This window comes from Sceloporus occidentalis, unplaced genomic scaffold, assembly GCF_023333645.1.
Source record: "Sceloporus occidentalis isolate IW3139 unplaced genomic scaffold, rSceOcc1.0.p SCAF_1, whole genome shotgun sequence".
Classification (NCBI taxonomy): domain Eukaryota; kingdom Metazoa; phylum Chordata; class Lepidosauria; order Squamata; family Phrynosomatidae; genus Sceloporus; species Sceloporus occidentalis.
The window spans coordinates 91,421,154-91,444,901 of NW_028316981.1; the positions used below are offsets into that span (position 1 = coordinate 91,421,154).

Here is a 23,748-nt window from a genome sequence, read left to right on the forward strand (position 1 = left end):
TTTAATACACTAGCAAAATATTTATTTTTTATAATGACATAACAGAAGTGAAAGTTTTTTTTGGTGTGCCACAGTCATTGTAGTTAAAGAAAACTGGATTAATGGGCTCTTTATACATTTTAATGACAAAAAAAATGTTAGGATTGAAATTTGAACTGTTTACCATTTAAACAAGTGTAAAACTTATCATAACCACCCCCAACATATATATAAAGAATTATAGTTTTTAAATCTATAAAAAGTAAAAAATATACACTCAGAAGATCTAACTCTTATTCAGTCTTTAATATAAAACTGTAAACATTTATTTACACAAAGAAAATGTGTAGGATAGAAAAACTGAGCACCCTTTCAATTGAGTTGTGGGGTTTTTGGAAGGCAGTGGATATTGAACAGTGATGTTTTCACACCTTCTCACCTGTTCATGACCGCAGTCTATAAATAAAGCGGAGGCAGCAGGCTGGGTAAAGCTGGGGGAGCCAACATCTTATTGCTCTGAAGCTGCAGCAAATGAAAAGCTCAAGTGCATATATTTGTTTCTGAACTGCTACAAGTTACCAAAGGACAGCACTCAGCCTTTCCCCACTCAACCTCCATGTTCATGTTCAATGATCACTGAATAGCACATAGACATTATTCCACCAATGCTACATTTTAACAATTTGAATAATTTTGCATGGACAGAATCCAAATGGTTGCTGAAGTGTGCTGTAATTTAAAAGTTCTTACCTACAGATTTTTAAGGGATATTTTTCCACATGCCTTTTCAACAATATTCAAGACCAAATTGCTGAACACTTTATCTCAACAGCAGTTGAAACAGCATGTGCTTGCAGTTGACAAAGACCTATATAACTAGGCTAAAGGGAGGAAACAGCAGCCTTTTACTGGACATCAAAATCTGATTGTAGCATTAGAAAGGTGTTGCATTTTCTTTATACCCAAATACTACATGGGACATCTATCTAGAATTTAATATCATTTAAATTCCATAAAAACTGGCATTTTTCAGTGTGCCCAAGGGAGAAAATCAGCAGAACCCAGACAGTTAAGAAGTATGAGGTCCCAAGTACCTCCAATAAGAAAAAGAAGGCACACTGGTGCAAAATCCCCCAAACGTTTACAAAACAAGTACAATTATATCCACTCCATCCCCCACCCCACCTTTTTGCTGGCCAAAAAAAGCAGCTACAAAGATTAAAAGGAGATTTTCCTGATGACATTCAACTTGGATCAATTTTTTTGATTAAACCAAGCTCACTGAAACAAATTCAGTCAAATGATGACTTATGGAAAAGATTAGTAAATTTAAAGCTAATCTAATTTACTTAATAATATCAGTGACATCTGCTTTATTCATTAAATCAATCACCACTTAGAAACATTTAAAATATACAAGCTATGTAATTTGCTTCAGTTTGGACATTCAGCAGTGGAACCACCCATCAATATGCAGCTTTCTCCATTTCCCTCCATCAACAGTCCATCAAGATACAAGACAATCTGTTTAGCACAACACATGTAACCTGCTCATGGGTGGCAAGCACATAAAACTAATGGGAAAAGATTAAATAAAAAAGTAGTGTTAAAGCAGATTTCTTTTTCCAAAGTGCACATTTGAGAAAACACTGCAGATACAGAAAAAAGTATTTTCCTTCCCATGGTTCAACCGTTTTATCCCTTTAACTATTCCTGTGCCTAAAATATCCCAGACTTTTCTACACTTTTTTGTGTAGAAATGTTCCTGAATATGCCTGCCATGAAGGAAAGTCTTTAATTCTCAGTTGCAGGTGTGATGATGTACATAAAAGATCCTTATAACAGGAGGTATAGCGTCCTGTTCATTAAAGAACAAAAGAAAACCCAGAGGAGGGAACAGAGAGGTATCTGTGCATCTAAAACAACTTTCAAATTTATTACCTTTATAAACTAAAGGTTAAGGCAAAAGGTGGCTTGTTGGCAAGCAGAAGAATTTTTTTGGTAACATATAAAGAACAATTCTCTCTTTTCCTTGCCCTGTACAGGACTGACCCTAAACAGCCATGAAACCTTGTCCATGGACCAATTTGAAACAGCAGCATCTGCTTCTCCAGAAAATACTCTACTTATTTCTAAGGAGTTTCAATCACCATTTTCCCCCAAAGGGTTGGGGCTTCTCATAATGGAACTACCTTTAATAAAGTATCATGCCTGCCCCAGTTTCCTGTGCCGCTACTGAATTGCTTTCCATGTTGGTTAACAACGTCCAAGGCACAAGGCTTGCTTGACCAACATTAACAGAGCCTGTTCTTATTGGTGCAGCATTCATGTGGCAACAATAAACATTGCTTATTATAAATGCTCTTTGAATCAAAGAGGAGAAATAAGCTGTGATCAATCCAACGCTCTCATTTAATGAATGCTGGAAAGGATAGGAAAAGTGCACACACTTTAAGTCTGATTGGCCAAATAAAAAAAAAAAAATCTAAAAACCAAGAGCTCAGTCACTACCCACCTCCCCACAGCAGTGCAAATTGCTTAGCTTAGTAAGCCATAAACCAATTAAGACTGAGGCCCCCAGTTTTGGGCTATAGGAACCCACTGCTGGACATGTTTTAACACATGGACATCTCCAGCACAGAAAGCCATTAGCGATTATTGTGAACTTTCATATCTTGTTTGCTGAAAATGCAGGCATACATATCACTGATTAGAAGACTATCCCCTCAAAACCAGAGATGGTCCTGGAAAGAAATAAAAAGTTGCACGTTCTTTCCTCAGGAATAAAATATTGGCAGGGTGCTACTTCTACCATTTAGCAGGCCAAACTGAGATCAAGAAATCGGTCAAGTATTAGCTGTAGGAAAGATTGCCTTAACACTGAATTACTTGGAGTCTTCCTTGCCAGCTTTCTCTGCACCACCACTGCATGGGTCAACATTTAAGTTTTGCAAATGCAAAACAATGCTAAAATGAAAATTTTGAAGGGCCAGCTGAGATACACACCAAACTGATGGGGACTGTATTCATGTGCAGTGTTCCAGACACGCTACAAAAATCACCATGTTTTTCCTATCAAAATTGGTGCATCCTTCTCATGTTAGACCCAGAAGGGAGCAGTTCCAATACAGTCCCACTAATGCCTGTGAATCTTCTCAATGCCACAGGTATTTGGTCCAAAGATAATTTTCAATTTTTAAAAAAAGCAAAGGGAGAGAAAATCCCAAACTTCATTTTAATGATTCCCTAATAACTCATCCAAATCATTCATCCACTCTTCTGAAGTCCTGTTTTTCAACAAAGTGTCTATGAGATCTGTATCCCCAGATAAACTTGACAGTCCATTGCCTCCTGAAGGGCTGCTGTAGGCAAAAGGCAGCTCCTGACTGGCTGTTCTCACAGGATAGCCTTGACTACAGTGCAGATTGGGCCTGTTGGGCATTTGCTGATTTTGATTCTGGCTGAAAGTAGTCAGGTCTGGAACAGCCTGGCTCATGCCTGGCAAGACCTGTTGTGAGGGGACTGTCTGCTGGGTAGGAGGGTTTGTCCGCTGCTGGGCACTAATGGATGGTAACATCTGTCCAGAAACAGCCGAGTTCATGGAGCCCATGGGCCTGCTGGTGTTGAGGCTTACCTGAGGCATCCCTTGCGCAAACTGTTGGTTGGTTAATTTTAGGTGAGTCTGCTGCATATGGAAAGTGGAGCTGGCAGTAAATGTCCCTAAACCACTATTTCCTTGTGCCTGGGTATTTAGATTTGACAGGCCTTGGTGCTGCCATGATGGATTTTGAGCCCCAATTGTTGTTGGCATTCTTGCCATCTGGGGTTTGGATATTGTGGGATTCAGTGTTCCTTTACTATGTTGCTGAGAAATGCTTGCATTTCCTAGGGTGCTCTGTCCATATCCAGCAGGAAGAGCACTGCCTTGAACCAAACTGGGTTGTCTCTGCATCTGTGGCTGCCCACTGGCACTGGGATTTGCATGCTGTGAAACCATCTGCGTCATACCAGGTGTCATGTTGTACAAACCACCTCGCTGGATGCTCTGCAAGCCACTATACTGAGTTACTCCTCGATCCTGCTGATTGCTGCTTGATGAGACAGAATTGTGCCCTGTTCCAATCTGGATCATGTTCTGGGGCTGAGAAAACATGCGTGGGCTACTGGAGTTGGATTGGCCTAAGTTATTTACCCCTGCCATTGCTGGAGATGAACCTACAACACAAAAACAGATATTCAGCACTGGTGTTTATAAGAACTAACCCAACACTTGTCGTCTGTTTAGGTGACATACCACATTTAAGTATTGCCGCATACAAAGTTTTGCAACTAAATTTAGGATTCACTGGTTTGGTTTGTGTAGCTGGAAGGGGGTTAACAGAAGGAGATGGCATCATTCTGGATGCAGCAAACCCCTAAAAAGTCACCCTTGAATATACTGCAGGCCTGGCCTAAATGGGGTGACCTTTGGCATGGGGGGCTGAAGGGGACTGCTGAAAATTGAGTAAAGGCAGCTTCTCTGATCATGCTTTTCTTTTAACCATCTCATCTGTACCATTTAACATATTTTGAGTACCCAAATTCACAACACAGAAGAAGCACATGAATTAAGTGCTAAATAAACAATATAATGCAGTGAGAGACTCAAGTACACTACCTGCGAAGGTTGTAGTTGGAACACATAGAATTATTACTGAGAAGTTATTCCATACATAGGACTCATTCATATTGTCACATTCCTCTACATGAGCAAAGGAACACTTGGCCATCCTTGTGCTCATATTCACATAGCAAACTTATGTTTGAAAAGTCGAATGTAGAGGAATATAGCCATAATAATTTCCATGGCAGTTATTTTCTTAGTTGATGCCATCATGTAAGTGTCTAAAGTTTTATTAATATAGAAGTTACTTTACCCTGTGTTTCTGCAGAAGTCTCTGTAAGATCAAAAGCTAGCATTGAAAATGAATTCATGTACCCTTAATTATTAAGCATTATGAGGCCATATCCAATGGCTATCTAAACTGAGAGCAGCTCACACAACTGATCTTTCCTGTCACCTATTTTGTTCCCTGTATCCTGTGAAAACCAACTACAGAGATTGGTGGGGTGGGATGGGAGAACAGAAACCCTTGATACTGGGAGCCATGACTGCAATGGAAGCCATTAGCACAGGTATGCACAACTACTGAAGGCACGGAGATTGGGCATACTCCTCCTCATTGGGCATCCACTTCACCCCATGAATCTTCAACTTTAAAAAAAAATTTTTTTTTTACTTAAAATCCCTCCCACATTTTTGGGGACATGTGGGACAAAACTGCTTTATTTCTCCTTTCCAAGGAAGTTTTAAGCCCAAGGAAAGACTTTTTAGCATCTTTTTTTAAAGGGTGCATGGAAAAGAATACAGCAAGAAATGAACTGGAATTGGCTTTTTCTAAAAATGGCCTTTCCTGAGCAGCATTTTGGGCTTTTAATCATTCATTTGTCCAGTTTTTTGGGGGAGGGGGTGGGAATCAGGCCTAGGGCGCACTTTCCACTGCATCAGCACAAGATTCAGCCACTCAATTTGGGGCAAATTCTCTCTCCAATCAAGTTCTGTATGACACAGCCCCCATAACTGAGGAATCTTCCCCCAGCAACACTCTGCCTAGGACTGCACAGAGTGTAAGGGGATACACAGGGAGAGCAGGAAAAGAAAATTCAGCTCTGCAAGCTGCTCTGTGACTGGATACAAATCATGAATTTCCTGGTTGTGAAATATATTTTTAAAAGCCTATCAAAAAAAGGTGCAGGGACAAGAACAAATAGTTTAAATGAAAAACAGAGACGTGGGAGAAAGGTTTATCGGTACACTGGAACAAGTACTATGATAGTTCTAAGATGAGGACAACCTGTTCCATTATTTATCAGTGCACACATTTGTCAATGCTGGTATTAAATGTGCAGTTAGGAACTGGAAAGATGGCTGGACCGACCAGGGCACACTCTACAAAATATCTGTTACCATACACTTGTTTACAACCACCAAAAAAGGACAAGAAGAGAGAAAACCAACTGCATATTCCTCAGTTTGGCCTGTGTATGAGAGTTGTAATAAACTGTTCATGTGGAAGCCTGCCTTTCTCTTTGTTCACAGCTGCTGCTTACCTATACTGACGCTGGACCATGCCTAAAGTAACTTAAAAAAAAAAAAAAAAAAACCTAAACCAGTCAGTAACAATTAGGAGCTTTGTTTCTCTTCAAGAAGTGCTTGAAGTATCTGGAGTACCAGGACTATGAGAATGGTTAAAAAATATTCAATTCAACATTCATGCTTATCGGACTAGGAAAACACTTCCATGGAATGCAAATCCAATAATATTTAAGAAGTATTTGGTATTTTAAAATTAACTAACGACTTAATTAAGAGAATCTGATGAAACTTTGTGCACCACTTTTCCAAAGAGTAGCTGAAAATTGACCTCACTGCCATTTACCTGTGAATTGTCCTGTCTGTTGTTGGTATGGATTTGGTGTCTGATCCTGGTACTGAGGGGGTGGGCGAGTTAAATGTCTCTGGAGCTGCTGCTCCTGATGATGTCTTTGCTTCTCCTAGGAGAACAGAGGTACAAGGTTATTAGATGTCACAGCATAAATTTCAATACAGAAAATGTCCCTGCATAGTGAGAGAAATGATTGTTAAATGTTTTCTACTGTATGAATCAATAACTGCTATTGATTTAATACCACCATAAAGACAATACAGGAAAAAATGATACTTTGTGTGTTAGAAAACAAAAAAGCTTTGTTCTTTAAGCCGGAACACAACAAAATGTACCGTTTATACAAAATTGATATGAATACTAATCTGAAATTAAAAATAAATGGATTTAATGACATACCTCAACATTTTTTATCTCAAATAAGAGAGAATGGGGAATTGGCATTCTTAAAATATTTGTTAGTTGTTATGTGTCAAGTTGCTTCTGACTTATGGTGACCCTAAGGCTGCTCTATCACCTTAGGGGGTTTCTTTTGGCTTCCAGGTGAGGCAGAGAGAGTGTGACTTGCCCAAGGTCACCCTGTAGGTTTCTATGGTTGAGTGGGAATTTGCACTCTGGTCTCTAGTCATAGTTCAGTGCTCAAACCATCATATCACACTGGCTCTTTCTCACTAATGGATTGCTCAAAAAGATGCATGCCAACATGGAATTTTGAAATATTCAATGCCTCCTTTGCACTGCAATGCCTCCTTCTAAAAAAAAATTTCCCAAGGGAAAGAAACCAGTGTGCTTCTTTTATCCTGAAGAGGCAGGTTCATCATGTTCAAGCACAGCGAAAATGTTTGTTTTGGATACCAGCATTATACAGCTAAGCCCTGCTGCCTCTTACTATTTAACACAATGAGAGGAAGAAGAGCAGAAGCCTATTTGAATGATTCAGATAGGTACTCATTAATACACTATTATTTATTTGCCTCAATATCCTGGAGGTACCAGATACCTTAGGATCTTAGAACCTTAGCAGGGTCACTTCCAATTAGTACTTGGATGGGAGACCGCCAACCAATATCAGGTGCTGAATGTTATATTTCAGAGGAAGGAATTAGCAAAACTACCTCTGAGTATTCCTTGCCTTTAAAAAATCCTATAAAATTCCGAGTTCACCATAAGATGGCTTGAAGGCATATACATACATCACCATACCTCCTTTCAGAGATATTTACTCATGAAGAGCACTATGATCAGTGAACTCTAGTGACTCCTAACTCAGGTAAGCAAAGTACTGATTTATTTAATGGAAAGGGGCACTGAAAGTCAAAACAATTTAAGTCTGTCAAAATAGTTAAGCCTGGTCCAAAAGGAAAAAAGCTACCATTTCTCATTCTGACACCTCTTACCTGCTCAGCAAGAAGTTGCCTCTGTCCCATAAGAAACTGTTTCTGTTGTTCCATGAGCAAATGCTTTTGCTGTTCCCGCTGTTTCTGCTGATCCAGTAGCATCTGGCGCTGCTTGAGTACAACTGCTTGCTGCTGACTGCTGAGATAGGCTGTGTTGCCATGGTTGCCTGCCATGGAAACACTGGGAGGCTGTGTGTTCCCACCAGGGCCAGGAACAGAAACAGGAATGCGAGGAACACCAGCAGCTGGATTTTGATCCTGCAAAAGCAAGCATCAAGATAGAGTATAGGCAGCTTGGAACTCACCTGAGAAATATGCCACCAGGTCCTTTCTGTTTTTAACCACTCCAGCCCTGAAGTCACCATACAACCACAACTGTCTAGCTGGGAGTGAAAGGCACTTTGAAATATAAAAAAGCTCTTTGTGTGGGGGAGCTGCCACCTAGAGGAAGTTCCAAGAAGCACTTCCATGAATTCCCAGAAGAATCATGAAAAATGACTGAAGAGAACTACAAGACACTCCATTTGCAATAAGGTGGAGAGATATGTTTCTTCTTTCTGTTCTCGTCTCATTGCAGACCCTGCTACTACACACCAATAATGGCAGGAGAAAGATTTATGGATGTCAGTATTTCCAGTAAACAGTAACAAACAGAAGACTGTAACTAATATCTTGTTTTACTTACAAGTTCTGTATTCTCACAGGTACTTAGTGATCCCGCACACTAAACACATGCACACAACAGAGAGAACAATTCTTTGTCTTCCCACCTTCTTTGGTTTGATCGAGTGATCAAACACCACTAGTAATGTTCAAAACCACATGTAATGTTTTGATCAAATCTATGATGCCACCTACTCTGAGATGACAAAGGAGCCCTGGTGGCACAGTGGTTAAATGCCTGTACTGCAGCCACTCACTCAAAACCATAAGGTTGTGAGTTCAAGACCAGCAAAAGGGCTCAAGCTTGACTCAGGCTTGCATCCTTCTGAAGTCGCTGAAATGAGTACCCAGATTGTTGGGGACAAATTAGCTTACAGTTGTAAACCACTTAGACACTGCTTAGACAGTATGAAGCGGTATATAAATGAAGCTTGTTTGTTTGATCGTCCAACTGCCAAACACAAAACATTTTCTAACATCTAAGAAAAGAAAGAAAGCTTCAATCCTAGGCAAACTAATTCAAACAATGCATCCTAATATTAACTTCACTCTATTTAACAGATCCTGATGAAGGTCTGTTTTGAGTTCCAACTTTGGAGGCAGGGAGCAGGTCTTTTAAACAGAGGCTTGATGGCCATCTGTTGGGGATGCTTTGATTGTGATTTCCTGCATGGGAGGGGATTGGACTGGATGGCCCTCATGGTCTCTTCCAACTCTATGATTCTATGATAAATGAATAAATATAACAAATAAATTAAGAACTGAGAACAATTATGTGCTGCCAACAGAAGCCTTATTCTGTCCAGCAACTTCTGTATTCAAAGAACTGTTGATACCTTAAGTATGAATTCAGTGGTAAAAGAAAAAGTGCCCATATCATGGGCAGTTTAGGTCACAGATTACTTTTCATGAGGCTACATTTTCCAGTCTGAACACTGGATAGCATATTGCTTTTCCAATGAAAGACTGATGCTACAGATCATTTTTACTCTTGTTACTGTGTGCCTTCAAGTTGTTTTTGACTTAGGGCAACCTAGTGGTGTAGTGATTTGACTGTTAGACTATGACTCTGGACACCAGGGTTCAAATCCCTGCTGAGCCATGAAAGTTACTACGTGACCTTGGGTAAATCACACACTCTCAGCAGCCTCAGAGGAAGGCAATGGCAAGACTCCTCGGGACAAATCTTGTCAAGAAAGCCCTGTGATAGGATCACCTTAGGGTCTCCATAAGTCAGAAATGACTTGAAGGCACATAACAACAGTAACAACAAGGTCTATCACAGGAATTTATCAGTAACATTTGTGTCCTTCTGAAGATAAAAATGTGACATCCAGTGGGTTTCAAACTCTGATCTCCAAAGTTGTAGTCCAACGCTCAAACCACTATAGCACATTGGCTCTCTTTACTCTATTCTCTACAATAATTCTTCTGTAAGAACTGCCATTACTCTTTGTTCCACTTATTCAAGAACCCCCCTCCACACACACACACACACACACGCAAGCCAAAGCCAAATTACTATTAGAAGCACTTACCTGGCTGTGTGGTACTAGCGTCCTGTATGCAATGTTTCCAGATTTCTTCACTGCAAACATCCCATTCTGCTCTTCGCTCATATGAGGCAATGTGGGTTGTTGGCGCTGCTGCATATATGCCAACATAGAGGTCTTATTCTGTCCAGGTAACGTAACTCCTTGTCCACATTCTTTGTAATGGGTAAGAGGTTTTGTATTTCCATAGTCCAGCACAGAGCTTTGATTCGACACAGAGTTCTGGGTCAAACTGTTTGGCTGATGGCTTAACATATTTCCACCATGATAACCACTCCCGGCCCTGGGAGAACTTTTGCTTGGCATATTGGGCATCATGAGTTTCTGGTTACTGAAGTCCTGTTGATAAACTGAAGGGCTAGTGGGATTTTCCATAGTGTATGAGACAGCCAATGGACTGTGAGACGATCCTGACTGCTGCCAGCTAGAAATCTGGTTGGATTGATGGACCTGCTGTTGGTTCTGTAACAACTGATCTCTCTTCTGCTTTGCAGCTATCTGTTGGAGCTGTTTAGCAGATGACATCTCTTTGGTGCCCCCTGTATTCTGTCCAGGTAACAGTGAACTAGGCAGAGACCTCTGCACATTCTGAGACTGGTTGGATGGCTGCATCATGGACTGGCTGGAATTATCAGTCACTGACTGATTGGAAGGCTGGAACATTGTTTGAGAATTACTAACTGCTGGAGAAGCAGCACTAACAGGGACAGAAGAGGTACCAATGAATGTTGTGCCAGCTGAAGATGATCTGACTTGTGGAGATCCCATCTGTTCCTGCTCAAAGTCTGCTGGAGAAAATTCAGTCTTTATAATGATGTCTTGTGGTAATGGAGTTTGTGCAGCTGAATTAGTAGAATCAACATCCTTCTTTTCCTCAAAGTCTTCTGTAAAGAGATCTTTCATGTCTTCATCAGGCACTGACCTGTTCAGTTCATCAATGAGCTCCTTCCACTCTTGCTCATTAAGGTTAAGATCAGACATCAAATTATTCTGAGATATGGAACTTCCTGGTCCCGTAATCATACAGGGAAGATCATCTGGTGGTTCTTGTTTGAGCTCCTTATTAATACCCAAAGCAAACACGTCATTAGCATCACTGCTTCCATTCAACTGAAGGTTTGAGTCTGGCAGACACTTTTTGCTGATGCTATCTAGCCCTATGGGATGTTTGCCATTGAGCTGTAAAGTGTCTCCACTGGAAGGTTTGCTGTCAAGCTGGTGGAGAGGCGATACAGGAGGAATTCCATTGGAGGAGCCAGTTAACCCACCAAGACTATCATCATGACGCAATTTCTTGGGCACAGAAAACATGTCGCCATAGCCATTCTGCTGGTCACCATTCTGAGGCGAAACAGAACTATCAAGCTTCCTTTTCACTGTTTCATGAAGCTGCTAAAAGAGAAACAGTGCTAAATTAGTCATACACTTCAGTATTCTCATCGTGGCTTTCTAGCATGGCATCAGTCTATTATTTGCCAAAGACAATGCTTTCCACTGTAGTTGTAAAACATTTCCTAGATAATTATCTTATTTAATTATTTTAAACATGGAATTTAAAGCTATAAACACATCAGAGTTAATAAAATGGAGTGCTTTTCAGCATGTGTAACTTCTTTTTAAAAATGATGTTCTAGCCTTGGAAAAATCTGAGGAAGTTTCATCCTTCCCACACAAATGACTGCCACCAGCCTTCCCAAAAATATTTTTTTCCTCATTATGAAACATTTTCTTATAGAGTTGTGAATGAAATATTTAAGACATTGTCCCAATGTAGGAAAGCCTGCCTCCAGTTTTTAGAAGTACTCGAAGATGATAAAATGAAAGATTAGAAGCAGCAAAAACTGCCAAGAATGATAGATCAGAAAAGGAAACTGATTAGACTAGATTTTCTGTAAGACTATTAGCATTCAATGTCAGTTCCTTCCCCTTTCTTTTCCTCAAGATCTTTTTTTTTTTAACAAAGTGACATAAGATCCCTCTAGGCCCTAGAGTCTAGGGCAGCAAAACATCAATATCAATTATTCTATTTCCAAAATGTATGTTCCCCTCCCCCCAAAAAACAGAGAGGGAAAAATCAATTTTTAATAGCTTTAAAATTTCTCAGAATTTCCTTATTGCTGCTTCAGAACCATCTTGGAAATACTACTGTGCATGGTTGCCTCCCACAACCTTGCTTTGCTTTGCTTTGCTTTGATGGGCTCTGCTTTCCCCACTATTTTGAAGTATTGTATGTTTTTTTTTTCTTATACACTAGAAACCCAGTGAAAGATCTGGGATCACATAAGGTTTGCAGTATTGGATTTGATCAGCGTTTTGTATGGTGAATCACTTGAAAGAACAGCTAAATATGAATTGATATTTTAAATACTTAAACAATTTCCTTATACGCCTAAAGTGCTACCTGAGACAAAAAGAGTGCATTACGCATGCAACTTCCATAGGATTGTCCAGTGTTTAAACACAAGGCAGGAGTACAGCAGCCACATTCCTTCTGATCTTTCTAGCCTAAAGCATTACACAAGCTTTAATGCTAGAAGAGAGTACTATGCATCTGGAGCTCAAAGCACTGTACTAACAGAACCAGCAGGATGGAACTCTCTGTGGAAAGAGTAGGTGCCATGCAATACAAATTAAGCTTGCCAAAAATCTTTGGTTGGGGATAACTGCTAACCCAGCCAAGTGCAATACAATACATCCAAACCAATTCTGACAGTAAACCAACCTACTATAATATGAATGTGACACCTGAGGTTCAAATGGTACAGTGTTCTTGTTTTTTTAAAAAAAATCAACAACAGATATACCAGCTACTTCCCACCTGGTTACAGCTATCCATGTACTTATAAACACCTACCTAGAAATATCTTATATGTGGACTATTTCTCAAGATGGTTGGGAAATTTCAGTTAGTGCAGAACAGAGTAGTGAGTCTACTTACTGGGAAGGGTCACTCTGAAAATACCAACTGTACTAGATTACCTGTGAGTTTCCAGGGCCCAATTCAAAATGTTGGTACTGGCCTTTAAAGACCTAAATGGCTTAAGACCAAGCCACCTGATGTATCTTCTGCCATGTTTCTACCTAATTATTACAACCATCTTTGGAGAGACTTTTCTTTGGGAGCACCTGTTCACAATGGTGTGACTGATGGCTAACAGAAAAGAACCTTCTCAGTAGCAGCCTTCATTCAGAGGCCAGGTTAAGACTTCCTCTTCTAGAAGGCATCTACCTAGCTCTGGCTTTTACTTTTTATTTTCCTGCCTTTGTCATTCAGATTTCTCTAATGATTAGTAACTAATATTTTGATATTAAATCAGTGGACTTATTTGTTTTGGTTACGATTTCACTGACTTTTTGTGGTTTTTCATTTGTAAAGTACCCAGTTTGCAAATAGGTGGTAACTACATTTTAATTAATAAACAAAACCTTTTCTCTTCAGAATTTTTATAGTGAAAGTTATAATATACTTTTTTATCTTAAAGATTTGCAGCAGAGTAGTGTTTTCATAAACAACAAGAGCTCAACATAATCAATTAGGCTATCTCTATCAGAGAGGCCTAACCATCATGCACCTGCTATCTCAAAACCTGAAAGAAAGAAAAAACTTGCTAGCTAATCTTAATATTCTACTCTCTTTCCTGAGGCCACTCAAATTATACACCAGTTTATTCCCAGTGTCTGAAAACCCTGTTATTCACTATTGGAAAACAGGCTGCACTCAGGGAAAAACATAATACAACCACATTGAAAGGCTGCCCTCAAAAACAAATCTCACTTACTGACTTATACATTTGATATACTCAATAGAAAACCGGTTTTCATATTTCTCTGTCCCCACCCCCACCTGCACAAATATGTGGACATTTTAAAAATGGGCAAAATGCAGGAGATGGTATCACTTCAACAAGTTCTGAAGTTGGTATGTCACTGAACCTATCTGGAAAGAGTTGCAGAATCATGTCAGGACTTGCCTTTGTGATTATAATTCTCATTCATTCTTCCTATTCAAGTCATACTCCTGCAAACAGGAATATTTTCCAAAACTGCACTTCAAGATAATAAACAGTAATAACCAATTATATTTAACTTTCAGCAACTGGTTCATGAGAGGGAAATATGATGTATATCTTTTTTATATATATAGATGTAGTAATTGAAGTGAACAACAAATTATGTTTAAGCCTACAACTTCAAACCATGTGCAACCACAGCAATAACTAAAGAATCTGTACGCCCATGCACCTCTACATAAACAAAAGTCTTAGGACACCTTAAAGATTACTGGATTTTGATATAAGATTGAGTGAACTAGACCACCAAAACACATATATCAGTGGGGTGTGTGTGTCTGTGTAAAAATGTGGGGTCAGATGTCCACAAATGGTACCAAACATTGGTATTTTTGTTATAACTGCATACGCTCTGTGACAGCTACAGCATAGGTCAGTAATGGCGAACCTTTTAGGGCTGAGTACCCAAACTAAAATGTCTTCCGGCATCAGGTGCTACCCAGTGCCAGGGGAGGGACGTCTGCCCTCCGAGTGTGGGACTTCCATCCTCTGAGGGCAGGACTTCTCCCCCTGCCCTCCCGGGCCTTCAGCTGCCTCTGCAGAGACAGCTGAAGGCCCAGGGTGCAAGGGAGGAAGAAGAGCAACAGGCACGCACCTCTTCTTCCTCCTTCCCCGTGCCATTCCCGGCCTCCAGCTGCCTCCAGAGAGCCCAGAAAGGGTCTGGAAGAAGGGGGAAGCTCCCTGCTGCATGCCAGGGAAATGGCACCACATGTCATCTCTGGCATGCGTGCCATAGGTTCACCATCACATGCATAAATAATACACAAGAAAGCCCCCGCTCTCTCTTTCTCTGTGTGTGTGTGTATTCTGCATAAGAGGAAAGATGAACATGTGCTATCTCCTAAGCGACCCATCTGTAGAAGTAAAGGTTTTGATTCCCACACAACAGAACATTGTGCAAACAGCAAATGAAAATTCTTATCATCAAAGAACCCCCTAAAATAGGGCTGGGGGCTGGTAATGCTCCAGATTTTGTTGGATTATAACTCCCTTCATCCCTGGAAACTAGAATATGCTTATGAAAATTGAAGACCATCCAGTGGGGTTTGGTTCCAGGACACACACACAAATCAACATCAGAATTAGTAGTTGTAGTCCCATTAAATACTATGGCAAAGTAAAATTGCTTAGTAGAATTTGTATTTTTCAGAATATTTTCAAGCTATGGATGGCTGAATCTGTGGATAAAGAGTTTGTGACTATGGAGAGCTGACTATAGATTCCCTATGTCTTCTCTCAAAGACTATCTCCCAGTTAGCTGTACTTCTATTATTTCAGCAGATATTATAGATTAAAGTCAGAAGCTAAGCATTCATTGACATAATTAGATTTGTTCTTTATTTGGCAACAACCTAAAATTATTGAGGTATATATTTGAAGGGCCAGTACACACAAAATTATTTTCATATCATTTTTGTGTGAGAAAACAACAGTTATGTAAAAATACTGTATTCGTTTAAGCTGCGCTTGAAAAGGGGCCTCACCATGCGTACAAATAAAAAACAGGTGTTCTTGTCATAGCTTACAGTTTATATCTAGTTTTTCCTACATGAACTGTTACCTAGGTATGGAAATATCATTACAGTGGGCTCTTGGTGTCCACTGGGGTTTGGTTTCAGGACCCTCCATGGGTACCAAAATCTGTGGATATTTAAATCCCATTATTCACAGGTGCTCAGCAAATGCTCTACATTGTAATCCCAGCCAAATTTCTAGTAGGCTCATAAACGTGGATGCATTTGTTTTAACAGGCCTGACTTAAACAGAAGTCTGAAATTTGGGTGGATTCCTGTAACAGGATATATGTGTGTGATATTTAGGTACATCTTTGTAGCTACAATTCCTGGTACAACTCCTCCAAACCCACTTTTTAAGTGAATCAGCCATTTCCATGTTACTGGAGATTTGGGAAGAGGGAATCAGCAAATCTAGCTCTTTCCTGTACCTGGACATGCTGCAAAAGACATCCACAAGCGCTCTAGGGCTCCACAGGAAGTCCCTATAGGTAACATCCTCACCGTGTGTCCAGCTTGAAAATAGCTGAACACATCTCACTTAATCCCGCTGCTCTCCAATGACATTAAAATGGCTGTGCTGAGGCGGCTTTATTGCTTAAAAGGTTGTTGCAGGGTTGGTAAAGAATTCCAACTTCTCTAAAAGTGAGCTGCAGTATCCTAAGTCCAATATATACCATCGCAATTCACCAACGGGATTCTGGCCTTAGTTTGTTGTAACTGGAGAAACTGCATTTAACCTTTTTTCCCCCTTCCAGAAAGGATTAGTGTTTCAGATCATCCAATTACCTAGTACTTATCCTTAATAATTTACTAAGTTTTTGACCAGAGGTGCAAGCTACTGTATAATAATAAACTAATCCTATACTAATAGCAAAGTCATTAAATGACAGCTGAACTTTATGTAGCCAAAATGGCACCACCCACTCACAAGGAGAAAGTATTAGCTGGCTTGGGGAAACTCCAAAGTTTGCACAAGTTAAAAAAACTCTTTAAAAAGTTGAAGTAGGGAGTCTCAAAACAACCCAGAGAGCGCTTGGTAAGCTCAGTGGCTACCAGGACCTTCTTATGTCATTGGAGTCAAAGAATAAGATGGCACTCCCCTCCCTCCATTCTACACACAAAAATCAGTAACCTTATCACTATACACTGTTATAGCACCAATATTCCACTTTAACTTGCATGGCAAGATCCTGTGAAACCTTGGGATTTGCAGTTTAGAGAGGGACATTCAAAATTCTGAGCCAAAGCACTCATGGGCCAGAATGCCACAGGATGTTGCCATGGCAGTTTAAGTGGAATATGGTGTTGTAACACTGTAGTGTGATAAGGACTCAAGAAGGTCAGCAGTTGAACTTTTTTTAAACCAAAAGTTGGGAGAAGTAATTTCTTGAATTACAATCCCCAGAATCCTCTGGTTACGTTGCTGGGGGAGATTTCAGAAGTCATAGTCCAATAAAGTAACTTTTCTGAGTTCTCTCTTTAGCAATGGGACAGCATCCATCCTCTGCACCCAAAGGAATAAAACTAGCTTGGTTAGTCAACAGCACCAATGACACATTGCTCCCATCTGCTAGCCTCTGTTCCTTGAGGCAGTAGTACACACAGAGAATGTTTTACAGTTTGACTCCTAATTCTGCTCAACTAACATCAATACAGTAAATGAATTACAGTAATCTGTAACAAGCTTTTTTTGATACATGGGTTAAATCTGTATTTTTAAAATGTTTTTTTGCTAAGATTTATATATGTGGCAGTCTAAAAAATGGACAAAATAAATACTAACACATGCAGCTCTCTCGAAAGAGCAGTTTACAGAAGCCTGGCAAATGAGTCAGACATCAGCCCCGCCAAAGTAGTGTCAAGGCAAGAAAAACCTGTTCTAAGATGAAATCTCAAAGGAAAGGAAACACTGAAAAAGAAATCAATATTATCTACCAATGTACTAAATGCTTTTCTTCTATTTAAGGCAGTTAAACAATTACATGCTGAATTTAAAATTAGTGAAATTACTTCTCTAGCAGTCTTTCTGTAATTAACACCCTGATTATTCTTCCTGAAAAAACATTCTAGCACCATAGTTATGACCAGATTAGAAAGAAAAATATAGGGAGACTAAAGAATAATTAAGAAAGGTGTATATTCATTTGTATACAGCAGTGTTCATATGAAATTTTCCAGAAACATATAACATGAAACCAATTGCCTCTCTAGATAAAATCTTAAATGAACCACAACACAGATTCAATTGTACTTAGGATATTACAAATGTTTTAAATAAATGTATTTTGCTTTGATAATTCTGCATATTTCAATTAATAATGAAGGTAAATTCAGAATTATGTTAACAATGTCTTCCCAGTACATAAAACATACAACTATCCACCATATCTCAACTACGGAAAAGTTTTCAAGTAATTTCATGGACTCCTAGTAGACTGCTGCTACAGCAGAGACTTATTTTTAGCCACTGTATCTTGTACAATCAAAGAAGCGCTAATTAATCTATTGCCATTTAAGTCAAAGGTACTTCCAGTTGCTCCTATTTCTTTATAACTCATAAATTGTTACTTTTTACAATAAACTGTAATGAGATTTGCCAGTAGCCAGCATTATCAAGCTGTTAGGAAATTAGAGGCAAATGGGGAAGGGGACATTAATGCCCCTATTTCAACTTGTTTTAGAGAACATTATCCAACATATTCACAGAACTATATTTTGACCCACATAAAAACAGATCCAAATGCTCCCCTATTCTTCTGATTGCACATATGGCTTCCTACAGGCAGGCAAATGCCAGAAAACCATAGGCACTCCGGAAGCAAGGTATCACATGTCCCACAGGCCAAGTAATTGCTATCAATGCTGAATCTAGAATCTAATCAGTCTCAAAATCTCCCAACCAAAACAGATGCATTTCCTGAGGCATAACTACTGCCTGCACAAGATGCCTAAGGTTTGTCATGACATGGGAGCCTGCACTGCAAGAGAGCAAGTTCAACAAGAGGTCTGTTCAATTATGATAGGGATACTGTGTGCCACTGAACATTTAGGATAATGCTATTTTCCAGGTTAAAAAATGCATGTGCAAAATATTATTTTTTAAAGGGAATATAAGTTACAGAAGAAAATCATGATAAATCAAGCTAACAAGCTTTATATTGAGATTAGAACTGGTTTATTGGAGTGAATTTAAATATAACTACATCATCATTTTCATATTAATAGTACTTTAGTTTTAATGTTTTTAAAAGTCTTCTAACTACACTAACAAATTGTGTTAAGAAAATACACATTTGTTGCTTATGAGTGAAATAAACTGGTGCTAATATTGACTCATTTAAATATACATCAAATGTATTTGCTGTAAAAGATATAGAATATCTTACTAAGTAAACACCTTAAGTGTATGTGTGTGTGGACACCTTCAAGTTGTTTGTCAATTTATGGTGACCCCATAAATTTCCTGGGGGTTTCTTAGGTAAGGAATATTCCGAAGTGGTTTTGTCAGTTCCTTCATCTGAAATATAGCCTACAGCACCTGGTATTTGTTGGGAGTCCCCCATACAGGTACTAGCCAGGGCTGACCCTAATTAAGTTTCAGTGGCACACAGTATCCCTATTTTAGGCCTTAAGTAAATAAAATTCAAAAGGTTTTATACAAAATGTTCATCAACTTTTTGCATATCAGAATGCTTTCTTATCCACTACAAGGAGCCTGGATTCTATGTTTCCATGGATGGAATTCTGTTCATGGTTTTTTTCCTAATATCACACTGCATAATCCTATGCCTGCCTCCCAAAAGTTTGCTCCAGAGGGTTCAATGACCACCAACTAAACAGCATGACTGGATGAGCATCCTTTCTACGAAGAGAAGTTTTTCTGTTTGTGGAAGAGCAATTTAGGATCCAAGAAAGGATGTTTAGGGGTGCCATTATTTCTAACTGGGAAGGAATCTTCCCCATCACTAGGATGACCAATATGTGTGCAAACTACTCTCTTGTTTGTTCACTGTAAAGCAATTTGAAATTGAGCTGCTGTAAACAGTTAAAGTATCAACTCCTGCATTAACTAGAGGAATATTTTTCTTTACTAAAATTATTTAACAAAACTGTTGTAACAACAAAGAAATAACATACCTAGATACTTTCTCTGAATGGTTATCATGCCTATACAGTACTTTAAAGTTTTAGGGAAAGTTCACCATTACAAAAGTAAAAGCCAATCCCTCCATATATCTTCCAGCAATATTTAAAATGTTGTTTGATTTTGCCAAACAACCTAGCAAGTGGGGAAGTACTAGCATGGGTATAGCTGGAATATTAGTATGTTGATGTTAAGGAAGAAGAAACAGAGTAGGGCTGACTACCAGACTCAAAGGTATTATATATCTACATTAAAAATTATTATTTTTTGTAAATTGTAGCAAACTTAAAAGCAACAGCAATCTATCCATAAAATAGGTGGAGCAGAGAGCATAAATAATCAACACATCTAGTTGGGTTTTTCCTTTCTCTTTCATTTTTGGCAAGAAAAGTGGATGCTACTGAAAATAATCAGAGCAGATGGAGATTCAAACCCTCACGGTTTTAGGGAAAACATTAACCTACAATATATTCTGGGAAGGTAAGACAAGGATGAACTATCCCTTTGGATAACCCTGGAATAGGGAAATACAGGACCACAATATTTAACTGGAAGATAAAACTAAGACTCTTCTACTTAACACTTAAGTTCTAATAAAATATGTATATAATAAAATATTCATGCATGCTCTTAGCTATTTTTTGCTGCTAAAGCACATACTTTAAACATAAGTTTATTTATTTAGTTGTTAAAGTACTAAGGAAATCAACGTTTACTCTTAAGGGCTCTGGACAGCCTTCAAGCTAGGACACATACCATTTAAAACAGTGTCAGATCACAGAATCTTCTCACAACCCTACTGCCAGATAAAGATTAAAGTGACCTATCCTTCTGACTCTGTCTCGGCTCTGTCCAGTCAGCTTCTAAACAGAGAAATGACTAATTGGTCAGGCAATTTCTGAGTCTACCGGATACAAAAAATACAAATAAATAAAAACATTTAACATAGGGAAAGAAAGTACATAGTCTCCTTTTCATACCCTAACTTATTAAACATATCAAAATTGTTTTAGGTGAATATGTATCAATGCACTGATGATAATAATACACTGTTGAGCCAGCCTAGCCACACACCACCATTTAACCTATACAGCTAAATTTCTTTCACTTTGGGAGGTAAATCATGACACTTCTGAACTAAAATACTAACAAATCCATTTTTTCCCATTTCATCACAGAAGTTACCGTCTTCCAACCATAAATCTCATAATTTTAATAATAGGGGACCGTGTAACTACAACGGTGTTATCTAGGTGGCTATAGCTTGGTGGTTTGTCTGTATAGTCCTAGGTCCAATCCCTAGTATTTCTGGTTAAAAAAAATCACAAAGGCAGGACTAGGAAAGACTGAGAGCCAGTGTGGTGTATTGGTTTAAGTGTTGGACTAGGACTCTGGAGACCAGGGTTCGCATCTCCGCCACAAAACCCCACTAGGTGATTTTGGACAGGAAACATTCTCTCAGCTTCGGAAGATGGCAATGGCAAAGCTTCTCTGAAGAAACTTGGCAAGAAAATCCTAGGATAGGGTGGCCATAAGTTGGAACTGACTTGGAGGCACACAACAACAACAACAACAACAACAACAGGACTGGGAAACAGCTTCAAACTCTGCTGCTAAAATGAATTAATAAACCCAGGCTAGATAATTCAAACATGTATGTATGAGTTAAATTCCTATAATTCACTGCTGTAACTTGATTTTTTAAAAAACCCAAAAGACCTGTGTTCAAGACAAATAATGTTTAACACAAAGGCACACCTTCACGTGTCTGGGATAACCCATCACACCTTTCCTGTGTTCTTAGGGCTGGTACAGACTGGCACAATATTATGCCAGCTTCCCGGCAGCTTGGGGGCCTGGTCGCCCAGTGGGTTTCCATGGTCTCCAGAGTCATAGTCTCGTTAGTCTCATCAACTGTTTCATTAGATGCAATTTATTTAGAAACCTACAGCAAGTAGGCAAAGTTATCTAGAACAAAAATCCTGGTGTCTATGTGAAGCTCTACCTGAAGCTCCTTCTACGCCAATGGCTACAATGTTGGCTCAGACAAGTTTCAAACCAGTGCTCATTTGGTGGCCTTAGGGCAGTCACGCGCAATGGGTTTACAAGCAACTCACCTACTTTACAAGATAGCTGTACCCCACATGAACCAGTCTTAAGACCCTGGGACAAAGAGCAGGGCCAGTGAAAGCAGTAAGTGCAATCCTTGCACACTGTTTACTTCCAGACTTGTGAAGGTCTGCCAAGTGGGAAATACAGGGCCAGAGCAGGATTTCAAGAACATCCCTTCATTTCCTAACAGCGTCTTCCTACATGGCTAATGTTAAAACCAAGGGCAGACTGAAGTGGAGAGGCAACGTATCCCCCTGAAACTTCTCAAAAACTGCTAGACGTTTATAAGAAATGGCGGTAAGAAATCCGGCCAGTTTCCACAGCCCTTTATTTTGATCACAACAGCAAAGGGTTTACTTATTTTCTTATTCCTACAGTCCTTTAACAACTCTTTTTTCTTGCAGGGGGAAGACCTGAATGTTATTAACAGTGCTTGAGACCATTGGGAAAAGATGCCATTCCTGAGGGAGGGAGGGAGGAAGGAAGGAAGGAAGGAAGGAAGGAAGGAAGGAAGGAAGGAAGGGGGTTTAACAAGCAATCTAGTTTAATCTTTAAGTAGTAACTGTATTTTAATGTATAACTTCCACCTGTTTTTAACTGTACTGCTCTTTTTAATACTGTGAGCCACTCTGGGTCCCAGTTCTGGGAAAAGAGCAGGATATAAATAGTAGTAGTAGTAGTAGTAGTAGTTTTGTTGTTGTTGCTGTTACTAATAGGGCAGCCAACCCTCTTCTTTTCCTAGTTGTTGTTGTTGTTGTTCTTATTATTCTTATCAGGGCAACCAACCTTTCCCTTTCCCTAGCTATTTCTGTCAAGCGGCGTCAAACTGGTTTATTCCCAGCCTGGCCGTTCTCCGAGGCAAAGCCTGGGGGCCTCACCGCAATCAGGGCGCTGCTGCTGCTGCTGCTGCGTCCTCCGTGTGGCTGCTGCTGCTGCTGCTGCTGGGCTTCACCGCCGGCGGTGTCCGCGTCCAGGCCGTTGGCCGGGGGTCTCTCGGAGGAGGCCGGGGCCTGGGGCTGGGCCTGGGGCGCCGGGGCCTGCTGCTGCTGCTGCTGCTGCTGCTGGCGGTGCTTGCCGGCGCGCTTGGCCTTGGCCTGGAGGCAGCGCTGGTGGAGGGCGAAGGTCTGCTGGCGCTCGAGCTCCAGGCGCTCCGGGGAGACGGCCTGGTAGCGGGACTCGCAGGCGCTGTGGTGCCTGCGGCAGAGCTCGATCCGGCGGCGGAGGCGCTCCATGACGGCGCTGTGCCGGGGCACCGCGAACTCCGCCATCGGGCAGGGAGGGAGGACCATGGGCCGCGGGCGAGGAGGAGGGGGAAGAGCAGGCCTTTCACGCCGCCATGGAGGACGGAGAGGGACGCCCGGCGGCTCCGGCGCCCGGCGGCTCCACTCCTCCTGCTTCGCCGCCGTCCTTCCGCGCCCCGCCGCCCCGCCTCAGGCCCGAAGCCGCCGCCGCAGCCGCCTCCCGTCCTCCATTGTTATCCGCGCCTCGGCCGCCGCCATTTTGAATCTGCTTTGCCCCTTCGCCTCCCTCCTCCGCCCCCTCCCTCCAGTTCAGAGGGGGCGGGCTTTCCTAAGCGGCGTCACGACCCGCACGCTGATTGGCTGAATGTCTTGAGTGGCACGGCCGCTGGCCAGTAGGAAAAGAATACGGGAGAGTTAAAGCCGGGGAGGAAAACTCTTTTGGTGTCTCCGGCCCTCTCTCCCAGCCCCCGCCTCCCTCGCGACCTTTCCGGAAGACCATAAAGGGCGGGGCCTGTTGTGATTGACAGGAAACGGCCCCCTCCCAACCGGAGCGCTGGCTGGGTCAGAGGAACAGATGCTCCTCTGAG

General features: G+C 40.6%; 1 protein-coding gene across 2 annotated transcripts; it reads right to left on the minus strand.

Annotated features, from left to right (window-relative positions):
- MAML1 (mastermind like transcriptional coactivator 1) lies at positions 1 to 23,594 on the minus strand. Of its 2 annotated transcripts, none has more exons than XM_089528991.1 (5): positions 22,799 to 23,594; positions 10,063 to 11,469; positions 7,862 to 8,119; positions 6,459 to 6,573; positions 1 to 4,194 (listed from the first exon to the last, which is right to left on the minus strand). In XM_089528991.1, the coding sequence occupies exons 1-5, from the start codon at positions 23,207 to 23,209 to the stop codon at positions 3,215 to 3,217; spliced, it is 3,171 nt and encodes a 1,056-aa protein (XP_089385117.1). In that variant the 5' UTR covers positions 23,210 to 23,594; the 3' UTR covers positions 1 to 3,214. The 2 variants fall into 2 exon arrangements, with proteins under 2 accessions (XP_089385117.1, XP_089385125.1); XM_089528999.1 differs by lacking the exon at positions 22,799 to 23,594 and adding an exon at positions 20,565 to 20,632.
- Positions 23,595 to 23,748: the final 154 nt, after the last annotated feature.